The sequence below is a fragment of the Thyridium curvatum genome, assembly GCF_004353045.1.
Source record: "Thyridium curvatum strain D216 chromosome Unknown NODE_43_length_354360_cov_84.162100, whole genome shotgun sequence".
In the NCBI taxonomy this organism is placed as follows: Eukaryota; Fungi; Ascomycota; class Sordariomycetes; order Thyridiales; family Thyridiaceae; genus Thyridium; species Thyridium curvatum.
In genome coordinates this window covers 313,569-326,283 of record NW_022156798.1, presented here as the reverse complement: position 1 = coordinate 326,283, position 12,715 = coordinate 313,569, and the positions used below count along the sequence as shown (strand labels likewise).

At 57.6% G+C, this 12,715-nt stretch overlaps 4 protein-coding genes across 4 annotated transcripts; 2 read left to right on the top strand and 2 right to left on the bottom strand.

The window, feature by feature from the left end:
- Positions 1 to 1,211: 1,211 nt before the first annotated feature.
- E0L32_007254 (uncharacterized protein) lies at positions 1,212 to 1,820 on the bottom strand (the record flags this gene model as incomplete). The annotated part of the gene is made up of 1 exon (XM_031141977.1): positions 1,212 to 1,820. One exon carries the CDS (start codon positions 1,818 to 1,820, stop codon positions 1,212 to 1,214), a length of 609 nt encoding a protein of 202 aa, XP_030993850.1.
- Positions 1,821 to 3,541: 1,721 nt separating this feature from the next.
- E0L32_007253 (uncharacterized protein) lies at positions 3,542 to 6,140 on the top strand (the record flags this gene model as incomplete). The annotated part of the gene is made up of 2 exons (XM_031141976.1): positions 3,542 to 3,692; positions 3,772 to 6,140. 2 exons carry the CDS (start codon positions 3,542 to 3,544, stop codon positions 6,138 to 6,140), a joined length of 2,520 nt encoding a protein of 839 aa, XP_030993849.1.
- Positions 6,141 to 6,709: 569 nt separating this feature from the next.
- E0L32_007252 (uncharacterized protein) lies at positions 6,710 to 7,755 on the top strand (the record flags this gene model as incomplete). The annotated part of the gene is made up of 3 exons (XM_031141975.1): positions 6,710 to 7,123; positions 7,226 to 7,350; positions 7,449 to 7,755. The coding sequence occupies 3 exons, from the start codon at positions 6,710 to 6,712 to the stop codon at positions 7,753 to 7,755; spliced, it is 846 nt and encodes a 281-aa protein (XP_030993848.1).
- Positions 7,756 to 8,523: 768 nt separating this feature from the next.
- Positions 8,524 to 9,849, bottom strand: E0L32_007251 (uncharacterized protein; the record flags this gene model as incomplete). The annotated part of the gene is made up of 2 exons (XM_031141974.1): positions 8,524 to 9,373; positions 9,494 to 9,849. The coding sequence occupies 2 exons, from the start codon at positions 9,847 to 9,849 to the stop codon at positions 8,524 to 8,526; spliced, it is 1,206 nt and encodes a 401-aa protein (XP_030993847.1).
- Positions 9,850 to 12,715: the final 2,866 nt, after the last annotated feature.

Below are 12,715 nucleotides of genomic sequence, written 5' to 3'. Positions count from 1 at the left end.
TACGATGAAACAAAGGGCCTTGCATCACCATACCACGGCATGAGGCCGCCCCGTTAGACGCACGGGTCTGTTGTGTTCCCCCTATTTAGCAAGTCGAGGCGGCAGACCTGACTCAACAACGTTTGTTGTACAGTTCGAGTAGAGTGTAGAGGGCGTGGTAGAGTGGCGAAAACAGACACGGCAGAGCCGCAATCCGTATCCCTCTTTTTCTGCCCAAGTGCGGTAATGCCCAAGCATGCCTCCCGCCGATCATCTCTTCGACCTGATCGTCGCGGCGGCAACGATGTCGTGCATTGGTTGACATGTGTCGTGCATGACTCCGCGGAATTATGCTCCGTCGGGCCTCCACCGCGGGCAGGGTCTGGTGTTTTGTTCGGTGGCTCGCGAACTACCTAGGCCCCCCGGGTGAACCCGTGTAGACAAGCATACTCCCGTTAAGGTTCTTTGCAGCTTCGGTCCCGTTCGGGAGTTGGGTGTTACGGGGCCCGCTGCTGTGAGTCACTCAGCCGTTGCTGAACGTACGATCAGTGTGCCACGGAGTGGGCGGTCCGTATCCGATGTCAGTATGCCACTGTCGCTAACTACTGTGCCGCTTATCGGGAGGGGTGCTTCGGATTCAGGAGGAGAGGGACCGGAGCCGGAGTGGGTCCGAGTGTACCGGCCCGGTACCCACTTTGGCCGGGAGCTGCCGAGTGGCGAGCAGTTCACCTCTTGTTGGTATTAGCAGGCTTTCCAAAGCTATAGACTGTATGAGTTTGATGGATTCAAGTGAGCATCTTTAGAATGGCAGCTTAGTCGAAGTGTTGAGTATCTGGGTCGGGTGCGGCAATTTGAGGTCTCACCGGCATCAAAAACCTCGACAATAAGCTCAAATTAAGATGGGATGAAGATCAAAAAGAGAGAAAAAAGGCAAAAAGAAAAAGTCGTCTCAGACTCGATTCGAAAGCATGTCAAATTCATCAAGGAGTCCTGAAAGGGCAAAAAAAGAATCTCAACAAAGCGAAGTCTGGCTAGTCCAGCAAGTCAACCAATTACTTGACCATTTGAGCTACTTCACTGAAAGATACCATCGCTTAAAATTATTATGTACCCTGGGTCGAGTCCCAAATGTTTAAGAATATACATTAAAAACTTCTCCAAGCCCGCTGGCAAGCACATCTTCGCTCCTCAGCAAATGCAAACAAGACGCCAATCGCACAACCACCCCGTTCTTAGTCCTCGGGCGTGACACGAGTGACGTTGACGGCGACACACGTCGGGTTGTGCGGGTTGCCGGAGGTCACCCACGCCAGGCTCTGGTAGTAGTAGCTCGAGGCCAGGTTCCAGCAGACCTGCCAGTGGTACAGGTCGTAGGAGCCGGGCTGCGGGCGCTCGCCGGCGGCGAACTTGGAGTCGTCGTAGTAGTCGCGGACGAACAGCTTGCCGGCGGCGTCGAAGGCGACGTTGAGGGGGTCGGTGTTGCCGACGCTGAGCAGGCCGTTGGCGACGTTGGTCGAGGGCACGTAGGTCAGGGACAGGGGCTGGGGCACGCGCGTGGGCGTGTCGCCGCCCGTGTCGACGTTGAAGTAGCGGATGAGGGGCCCGGCCTCGCCGGTGGCGGTGTGGTTGTGGTAGAAGAGCTCGCGGCCGGCGGCGTCGGCGCTGAAGCAGGGGGTGTCGATGGCGGCGCCGCTGTGGCAGGCGTCGACCCAGAGGCCGTTGAGCGAGGCGTCCTCGGCGTCGACGATCTTGAGGGCGTAGGGCCCGTCTTGCACGTCGGCCTGGGCCATGGCGCCGGCTGCGCCGAGGCCGAGCAGGAGGGAGCTGGGAGAGAACTTCATGATGGTGATGACTGAAGCAGAGAGGAGGATATCAGTTGAGGAGAAGATTCGATGCTGTGAGTGCTGCAATCGAGGGAGAAATAGATCGCTTGTTCTATTGCTTTGCAGAGAATGTGGGATCTGTTGCAAACGGAGGGCTCGAGGGGGCTTCTGCTTTTTATACAGTCCTCTCCAGACTCTCCAAAGCAATGGATACGAGATGATCCCAGGTCATGTAGCAAGATCGGCACGTATGGCCTCAATCAGGTCTTCATTTTCCGAAGGTCTGCAGATGCAAGCATGGGTCCCAAGAGTCGTGCATGGGCGGCAGTGGAGATGCAATGGCACGAATGGATCTCACGGCACATTAGTTAGGCCAGAAATGCACAGAGATCGTCCGCGCTGAAGTTTAAACGGCATGTCGACTTTGGAGCCAAGAGGGGATTTCGGAGCCGGTGCCATCCGTTGCGGCTCTCTCGGCCGTCACGAGATGGTTGACATCATTCGTATGGCTCATGTTACATGCGGCAAGCTGCCTTCACAGTGAGCGGATCTGGATCATCTTCCTGCATGTCGAATCAAATCGACTTACCCGGTCTGGCGTCAGTCAGACAAGTACCCTTGATCGCAACACCAGAGTTGCCTCAGTCGTCAGATCCGGAAACCAGGACGGGTTTCTGCATCTGCATCCTAAAGACACTGGCAAACATTGTGTGCCCAGAAGGATGGCATCATTGCTGGGGTTGTGCTCTCATGTGCGGTGAGAACCGGTGAAGCGCAGTTTTCAACGTTGGGCACACGCTGCGACATCGCAACAGCGGTTGTCTTTCGCTACCACATTCTCCACACAACAACCAATCAACGTTAATAAGTGGAAGCTGCATGTGCTGTATTTATTGAATGCGAGAGAGAGAGAGAGAGAGAGTCTCTCTGTCTTGGGTGCATCTGCATGAACCCAGAAATGGTGACCCTCTAGGATCTCAAAGACGATGTTTGCAAATGACTGAAGCTCGTATTTTCCCTGAATGACTGCGCTTTGAACTTTACCACTTGATTCAACTTTGCAATGTTTTTCCTCATTTCTTCTCGCCTGTCTCTCTGGATTGGATCGATACCTCAAAAAGGAAAGTAGGATCTCCAGACCTCCGTAGGTTGGAGTTATGGGGGGCGGGATTGTCGCTAAGGAAGCGGCCCCACCAGGGGTGGGCCGTGCCTACCGTTCCCCCATCAACCAGATCTCCAGCTTAGTTACAATTTTGAGGCCCATTGACAACAGCCACTTACAGCTCCTTGTGGATTCCTGTGCTGCCCTTGGCTGGACCGCCTTTCTGTCTGGTGAACCCTTGTTTGTCCCCAACATTGCATCACGTACATGTTTCTGGAGCGAACGACAGCCAGACGCAGTTGCGATATCGAGAACATCACCAGCAAGAACAAACTCCCACCTGAGAGCATTTACCTACATGCTAGAGATCTTGCATTAGCTAGCTCGACTTATTGATACCCCGCCATTCCAACGCATCCATCTCAGCTACGCCCAAGCCCACCAGGCTCGACTGCCAAACATTCCTCGCAAAGACCCTCGAGATTGCAACCTCGACGCACTTGGCTTGGCAGTATCCTCATTTGCGACTGCATACCAGTGCCTGAGCGCCGACCGAGTCGCCGTCCCTTCTCGATACGGACCTCCGCATTCCTCACGCTCCCGGCCCTGAGCTGCCATCCCCAGCGCCGTCGCCGCCATGGCGCCGGCCGACACCATGGCCCCTCCCGGGTCGAGTTCCTACTCATCAGACACGATGAGCGTGGGAGACGGGACCTGGGACTTCACCAAGAACACCTTCTTACTCCCCAATCTTGTGGGAATGAATTTTGATACCATGCGATATAACGGTGCGTTCGCTGTCCTCGTCAGCCGCCAAGTGGCACAAAGCTCAGCTATGGATGAAGGACTGACATTGGTATTTGACAGGCATGGGAAACCGCTTTGCGACGATACCGCAATACCATCGCATCATTCTGGCCCACGGTGTACTGGGCGCCATCGCTTTTCTGTTCATCATCCCCGCAGCTGTTATGTTTGTGAGGTTTCATCGTGGGCCCCAAGAAGTCGCCAGGAGATACCATGCATACCTCAATGTTCTCGCTGTTGGCCTTACGACAGTCGTTTTCATCCTCGGATGGTTCGCGGTCGGCCCGAATCGCAGCCTAACAAACCCCCATCACGGTATTGGAGTCGCAATCTATGTTTTGATCCTCCTGCAAGCTATCGGTGGTCGTCTCGTCAAGCATATCCGACATCGTTCTTTGCGACTGACAGTCCACCACTGGTCTGGCCGAGCTATCGCAATCTTGGGCATCGTCCAAGTTCCGCTGGGCCTGACCCTCTACGGCTCGCCCAAATTCTGTTTCGTCCTTTACGCCCTCTGGATGTCCTTTCTGGTGCTATTGTATTTCATCTACAGTTACAAGCGAGACGGTCATCAGCGGGAGTACTTGGCAGGAAGGAGGTCAGAGGTCAGTCGCTCCGAGCGGAGATCAAGCGGCGGTGGCATGAAATGGCTTGGGCCACTAGCTGCCGGCGCTGGCGCGTGGGCTCTGCTCCGCGGACGAGGAAAGGACAGGGACAGGGACAGGTCACGATCCCGGAGCCGCCATCGTAGCCGCTCGCGTGTCCGAAGCCGAAGCCGCGGCCCCGAAGTCATTCCGTCACGCCGAGGCTCCGGAAGCTATATTGAAGACGAGAAATACTCTGAGCGCAGACCGGCTGGCGGAGGCATCATGAACAAGGTTCTCGGAGCAGGTGCTGCTCTTGGTGCTGGAGCGCTTCTCGGAAAGTTTATGGGCCGACGCGACCGCAACACTCGGGACGAGGAATACTCTGCTGTAGCGACCGATACGCCAAGCCGGCCGAGCCGACTCTCTAGACCATTCAGGAGACACGATCCTGTGGTGACGGAGCTGAGCGACGAGACCGAGTATACTCGCCACGGTGGCCGAGATGGAAGGAGAACACCTCTCCTCCCTGGCCCAGGCAACCCAGTGCTCGCTGCAGAAGCCATGAGCGCCGCAGCGCCTCGCCCTGGCACGGCCGCAAGACCGATGACCCCACGTCCCTCTCACCGGAGAGGCGATTCTAGAGTCGATAGCCTTGATGACTCGGATTATTCGTCGTACCAAAGCCCCTCGCGACGGACACCCGTCAAAGGGAGTGGTGGTGTCGGTAAGGGCTTGCTAGCCGGTCTGGGATTGGGCTGGTTCGCGAAGAAGATGGCGGACCGGCGAGGCAAGAAAGACATCGACAGGATGGAGGAGGAAGAGAGACGAACGGGAGCACACGGATCACGTTACACCGGAGACGGCTATCCCTCGCCCACGCGAAGAGACTCTCGTCGCCCCGGCCGTCCGCCGCTGTCAGCCAGAACGACGACCGCATCAGACATGTCGTCATCCATCATCGAGACTCGCCCGCCAGCCGCGAGCGGACCGCCGATGCCACCATTCGCAGCCCCGATGGGTGGCCCTGCCCCTCCGACGGTGATACCCGTGCCTGGAGGACATTCCAGATCCCAGTCACGCTCAAGACACGATTTCATTGAGCCCGTCGAGATGCCTGCAATGCCTCAAGACCCGCATGGTATCCTGTATCCAGAATCTGGCAGCGAGGCATACAACTCGTCTGGAGGAAGGCCGCACAGAAGGCATTCATCGCGACGAAGACGAGAGGGCGAGGCGGCCGCTGCAGCAGCAGTAGCGTCTGCCAGCCGGCTCGCCGCAGAGGAGGGACGCAGAGGAGGAGTGCCGCCTGGCTATCCTCCATCCGGCAAACCTGTGAGCGTCAAGGTCAAGGTCCACGACGACCGCGACCGCAATGTGACGCTGCGCAGACTCACTGAGGAAGAGCAGGCAGCGTCAAGGAGGGAGCAACGGAGTCGACGACGGGATGACTCGGCAAGCAGTCTATCGGGCACAGACACGCCTAGCAGGCGGCGGTACCGACGGGACTCGAGTCAAAGGAGGGCAGAGTCGGCAGCCGAGCACGCAGTTGAGGAGCCTCTGGCACCGCTGTCGCCGCCGAACCCGGCTTTTGCGGCAGGACGCCGACCGAAGGATTCTGCGTATTATTCCGGCCAACCTGGCCCGTCGGGTTCCAACCCTGCTGCCGGCCACACGGTGTCTACACTTGATAGCGGCAGTCATGGCACCTGGAGTGGCGTCAGCCCTTCGCCTAGCGGTCCGCTGAGGGAGCCGACGGCTTCGGCAGCGGACAGGCGCAGGAGGAGGCGGCTGGAGAGACGGGACGGGAGCGGAAGGCAAGCCGGCACCGTCGAGTTTGACTGAGAGACGGATGAAGTTGATGATGCCTGTATGATGTATATTTTGTGAAACGGAAGGCCTTGGGGCTATGTCATCTGCTCGAGGGATGTGGGGGACTGAGATGGAAATCATTCTGCGCGGCGTTACTCGGGGATGTTTGATGTTTTCGGGATGAGATTAGATGCTCGATAGGTGTGCTTCTCTGTGTGATTCGAGAGCACCAGGACCTCTGCGTCATGTTTTTATAGTAATGATGATCTCTGTTTTTACTTCACATGATCGGGTCTCCAATTGAGTATATCCAGGTGTCATGTTACTACGATATGAGTGTTCTACTCGAATTGGAGGAATTGACAGGCTTCGGGTTGAAAGGAGCATAGCAGGGCCGGTCATTTACAAGCTTATCGGCTTATCGATACGCGTGTTGGACCATCCCCGTCGCGTCTTGTTACTATCCTGAACCTCTCAATCCGATAAGTCAATTTGGAAGATCAGCACCACGGGATTTGAAGTCGATTTTCTCGCATTGACATGTTCAGTTAGACTTCTCGATCTCAATTGACACAGTACAACACCCTCGGTTCAGGAGCGCCATGGCGACCGCCAACCCAGACCCGCCTCAAGAGGCGCCATCCACAACCACAGCCCAAGACAACAACCCCTCCTCCGCGACGAGCATACCAGCAGCAGCCGCCGACCCAGACAGGATGGACGAGGACACCCCCGAGGTGCCGCCGCAGCAAAGTCAGGCCCGGGAGCGAGAAGAAGAAGAGGAAGGGGGAGAAGGGGCGGCGTCGCCGCCCCTGCCGACGCGCCACACGGCCGTGACGCCGGGCCCCCGCGCCGCCCGCCTCCAGGAGCTCTACGCCTCGACGCTGTCGCGCACCCTCGCGCGCGTGAGCTGGGACAACTTTGCGGCGTGCTACCCGACGGCGGCGGCCCACGCGCCGCAGGCGCTGGGCCGGGTGCAGAGGCAGGTCGTCGAGGGGCTGGCCGAGAGGTGTAATGTACGTTTTGTTTGTTTGAAGGAAAGCATATATCTACGGGTTGGAACGACTGGGACATTACATGTTGCTGACACTGTTTTGGTTTTTTGAATTGTTTTGCAGAGGGAGTTTGAAGCCATCATGACGAACCGCAATGTCGTCCCCAAGCTCAACGAGCTCGAGTCGCTCATCAGCGACGCCTCGAGGCGGCGCGACGAGAAGGGCGCGCTGGCCGAGGCGCCTGTGCCGTGAGTGCCTTCCTCTCTCTCTCTCTCTCTCTCTCTCTCTTTCTCGATGCTGCAGGGCGTATCTAAACATCTAACTCAAATCTCCTCTTACAAAATAGCCCGCACCTCCTCCCCGCAGACCAGATCCTGGCGGCGCACATGGCCCCGCACCTGGCCTCGCAGCAGTCGCAGCTCAACGCCCGGCTGCAGAACGTGCAGGCCGACAACGCCCGCCTGTTCGACGAGGTGGCGGCGCAGCGGGCCGAGATCCTGTCGCTGCTGGCGGCGCTCGAGGGCGCGCTGCGCGACGTCGACGGCGCGTCGGACCTGCTGGGCGGGGTCGTCGGGGACCTGGCCCGGGAGACGAGGGAGGTCGAGCTCGAGATCATGGCGGCGGCGCCGTCGTCGTCGTCGGCGGGCTCGTGATGATTGTGTAAAGGGAGACGGAAACTGCATTGACTTGGGGGGTATCGGAGGAGTCTTCGAATCTGGGATGTGGGAGTTGATCTGTATTACATGATATCCACGTGGGCTTGAGCTACGGGAGTGCTATGAGCATTCGACGGTCGATTACGGCGTTTTCCAGGAGTTCCGGTCCGGTAGGAGGGAGATAGCTTTTAACAGTGTTTCAATGTCTTGTTATACGTTCAATCGTCTTTATGTACACACATGCATGATATCCCAAACCGTCCTGCCACTCCTTCCCTCTAACGTCAGGCGTTTGCACGCGAGGAGCCCAAATGTTGCTCGTTCTCCTTGATATCTGATCCCTTCTCCATCCCTTCACTGTCCTCCTTCACTGTCCTCCTTCCCTTGCCTTTTTGGTTCTCCCCCAGATGAAAATGCACGACAAGGCTTCGCAAAACACCAGGCTCACTCTAAAGAAGCAGTTCGAAAAAAAAAAAAAAAAAAAAACTCCAGAGAAAAGGCAAATATGCTCACACAAGGACAAAAGAAAGTGCAGTGCAGTGCAGTTCAGGGTCCCTGCGGCAGGGGGGGGGGGGTTGTCGGTTCAGTCTCAATTGACTGCAGACCATCAGGGCAAGCCCGGAAAAAAAACACAGAAAAAAGCAAGATCGCTCGTCCGAACCAAAATGTCAATCGCTTTGCAGAAAAAAACATCGAACCGAGAAAACAAGGGTAAAAACAACATTTGCTCAAAACACACAACACACACACACACACGTCGTTCCTTCACGCCCTCTGAGGCTGCTGTTGTGCCGCCGCCGCAGCCGCCGCCGCGGCGACGGCGGTAGCAGGCCTCTCGGGGCGCACGACGTGCCAGGGCCCCTGGACGTCGGTCTCGCCGTACGCGGGCGGGTTGACGCGCACCATGCGGCCCGTGGGCCAGTCGACGAACCACTGCTTGCCCCTGGCGACGATGTAGTTGGACTTGCGCGGGCTCGTGAAGAGCAGCACGGCGTAGCACAGCTTGGCGTAGACCATGTCGTGCGTGCGCGTCCACTTCTTGGGCGGCGTCCACTTGCCCGTGTCCGTGTCGACGTTCTCGTTGTTGTTGTTGCTGCTGCCGCCGCCGCCGCCGCTCATCGAGAGCCGGCCCATGAGGATCGAGGCCGCCGTCTGCGCCGCCGCGGTGGGCGGCTGGGGCCGGCGCTGGGCCTGCGCCGAGGGCAGGGGCGGGAGCGGCGTGATCGCGTCCTCCTCGGCCTGCTGCTCCTGCTGCCGCCGCTGCTGGTCTTCTATGAACTGCGGGGGCAGGTCTTCTGGGCCGCCCGGGGTTGCCGATGCCGCGTCGGTGGCGGCGGCTGCTGCGGCGGTGGGGTCGGTCCGGCCGGTCAGCCGGTCGGCGAGACGGCGGCCGGCAGATCGGTTGTTCAGCGCGGCGGCCGCCTGCCCGCGGAACCAGCGCATGCGCTGCGACCGCGGGACGCTCTGGTCCCGCGGGAAGTCGCGGTCCTCGAGGGGCGCCGCGACGCTGATGGCGGCGAAGAGGGCGTCGAGCCACTTGACAAAGGTCTCGAGCTCCGTGCACGAGATGAGGAACTGGTCCGTCTCCGCCCTTATCCGGATGACATATCTCCGTCTATACACAACACAGGGTGACATTACCATGTCAGTATAGGTAATACTACAAGAGACGCAATACGTGATGAAAGATGTCGGCAGGAATGAGGTTTCAAGTTTTTAAAAGGCAAAGACATACTTTTGGTAGTCGGCCGCGATCCCGGCGTCGGCATAGGCCAGGCTGTAGCTCTTGGCCAGCACCGTCTTCTTCATCCACGGCGGGTTGTCGGCCGAGAACTTGGGCGCGCCCTTGGCCTTGCGCCAGGCGCGGTCCTTCTTGCAGTGCCACACGTTGAGCGCCGTGCCGTTGAGCTCGAGGAACATGGTCGCCCAGTGCCGGTCCTCGGCCCGCTTCGTCGTGTTCTGGATCTCCATCTTGCGCATAAAGACGCCCTCGCAGTTGATGTCGCACGAGTACTCGGGCAGCGCCTCCTGGCGGCGCTCCCCCTGCTCGATCGACGCCCGGATCCGGTCGGCCAGGATCCGCTTCACCATCACGGCCGCGTCGTACGCCGGCGGCCGCTCCGACGGCGTCCTCGTGATCGCCATGACCTCGCGGTAGAAGTAGTCCTCCTCCACCGACGTCCGGGGGCCAATTGTCGCCGGCGTGCTGGCCCCGGACCTGTCCGAGTCGCTATTTGAATTCATACAGGATCTCTTTCCCTTTTTTTTTCTGGTGCTCTTTTGTTGTTTCTGCGGGTGTGTGAAGTCGAAAGAAAGCGCAGTTTCAGAAAGCGTCGTATTTTCCTTGATATGGCTCTCCTCCTCTTATGACATCGCCTTACATCATGCTGGCTCCGCAGCGGAAAATGATCAGCAAACCCATGTAAAAGAGACAGCAATCACAACAAACACAATCAACTCTGCATGGGCAGTTGCAGGAGGGAAACAAAGGAGGGTCAGGTATCACACGCCCGGATGGGTGGCAGCCTCGTAAAAAAAAAGAGAGAGAGAGCACCTACTGGCTGGGGGAACCCTCAACCCAGCAAACGGGCGAGGATGCCGACAATACCAAGACTGACCAGGAACTCCGCTAGAGCATGACGGCTTGTTTAGGAGGGGAGGAGGGTCTCCATGGAAGCCTCGGATTGCCATGTATCCCCAAACGACCCTCTTGCCCTCACGCCCGCTGAAACTACATGACGAAGTACCTACACCCAATGCCGTTGGGCGAGATCGGGGAGACGACGCTTCGACGCTAGCGACTGCAAGGTACGCTTTAGGACGATCAGAGTGCGTCAATGCTCGCTCCAGTTTTCCCCATTCTACGCAGGGCCAAGCCTGTATCGGATTTCCCGTCCGGAGAAGAAGAGGGCCCTGCCCTGTCCTGCCTGTGTTGTCTGTCTGCGTTGTTTTTGGGCCCCTACCTACTTACGGAGTACTTGTCGCTACCTTACCCCCCAATGCCCAATCCAATGGGAGGGTGTGGAAAAGCAGAGGCTGCTGATCCGGATGGGGCGGATGGAGCGGGACGACAGAACAGACGATGTGTCTGTCGTCTTGAAAGAACCAGAACCCATCCATCCCCTTCCCGGCTCGCTACCGACTACCTGTGAATGCGAAAGGGCAAGTCAGGTCGGTGGGTAAAGAGGACCTAGTGTGCAGCACCAACCCGCCAGTGCGGGTTTGATGGGAACACAGCCTCCTTTCGGCGGAATCTTGGTTGCAAACCGTCGGCCGGGTACCATGCTTTCACAAACTGAAGAGAGTGAATGTTTCGTTTCTCCAAGCCGGCCGAACCCCCGCTCTGGTTCGTTCGGGTAAAGTACCTAGGTGACATATTTCCAGCAAAGATCATGACTTTTTTTTCGTTTTCCCCCTACGCTGTACAAGTAGTCTGGTAGGTCCTTCAATTGGCATGCCGCCTGCGCGGATGCCCCGGCAACCTACAACGTGATGATGGCGCGGATGGCTGAAAGTCATCTGGCTGGGCTTGAGTAATGAACAGTGGTCCACGAACCGAAAACAAACCGGGAGATTTCTCAACACCATCATCATGAAGATCAACGACAGGACCGGCTAGGCTTCCCTCCCTAGGGGCAGGTTGGCACGTTGTCCTGAGAGGAACAAAAAAAGACACATCAATTACCTATTCAGGCTTTCGGTCGGCGGGAGAGCGACGCAGCGCTGGCAGCAAGCAGGACAAGAGAGCCCCGGTTTGCCGACAGGAACAGAGAGAAAAGGTCCCCTCCTGGGAGGGCGGTCTCCCACTGGGACTGGCTGCTCAACGTCTTCAGTTCCGGGGTCTCCACGCCGCCGGCCGCGAAGCGAACGAGATTGAGCCCACGCCAAGCCGCCCGAACCCTCTAGCCCTGTCCAAGAACGGCCTTAGCTCTTCAGGCGAACCTGCAGCCCGGGTCTCGGGGGTCGGCGGCCGGGGGGGGGGGAGATCTTGTGTTGGTTGGAGGTAGAGCTGCTGCGTTATGCTGCCAACCTATTCTGCTCGCATTTTCTTTTTTTTTCCCACCGAGAAGCGAAGATGCATACTAGCAAGACGCCAGAGAGCACCAGACTGTACAGATTCGCCCAATTCAGGACCAGAAGAAGCGAGCCGGTCACTGCTTAGTATCTAGTCGCAGGTTCATTGGTGGACTCTGGGGTCTTGGCCGCACTTCTTGGGCATGCGGGGGGTGGACGAGCTGAGGAGACGACAAGGCGCGGCGAGCGCAAGTCACCCCCCAAGCCCAAGCCAGTCAGTCTCCCCGATCCTTCGGGGAATGTTGAGGCGTGGGATGTAGACTTCCGGCGGTCAATACCATGTGGCACGGGTAAATCCTCGCGGTTTATCTTGAATTTCCCTTCCCGAGCCTGTCTCGATGGGTATTCTGAGAATAGCATGTTTGCTTTGCCTTGTCGGTGGGTGCATGATGATGATGATGGGGCAAGGCGAAATGGCTCTGGAGCTGAGCAGGTAAATATGGGTAAGGATGGGATGAATGGACATGGACAGCATGCGAGTGTGCTTGCGGTGCAACATCGAACCCAGATGGTTATCTGGGGATGGAAAAGTTCCCCGACAGTCATCCGCGCACCCACCAACCTCTTCGACCCTCTTGGCGTCCTCCACCAGTTTCTGTGCTGTCACGGCGAACAGCTAGCCCCCTAAGGAGTTCCCGCAATTCAATCTGCATGTTTAGAAAGACCCGGATTACATCCAAAGACACAATCGGGCTCTTTAGAATGCCATTGAGACGAACGGCAAAGCAAGGAGTCCATGTCAAGGAATGGGGAAGCCCTCAGCTCCCTTGATCTATCAAGTCAACACAGAGAGAGTTCAAAATGCCAATGACTAGTCTTTCCCCCTTTTGTTTCCTGTCAAAGACTGACACACATTAGGTAGTTTCTGCATAAACAAACATGA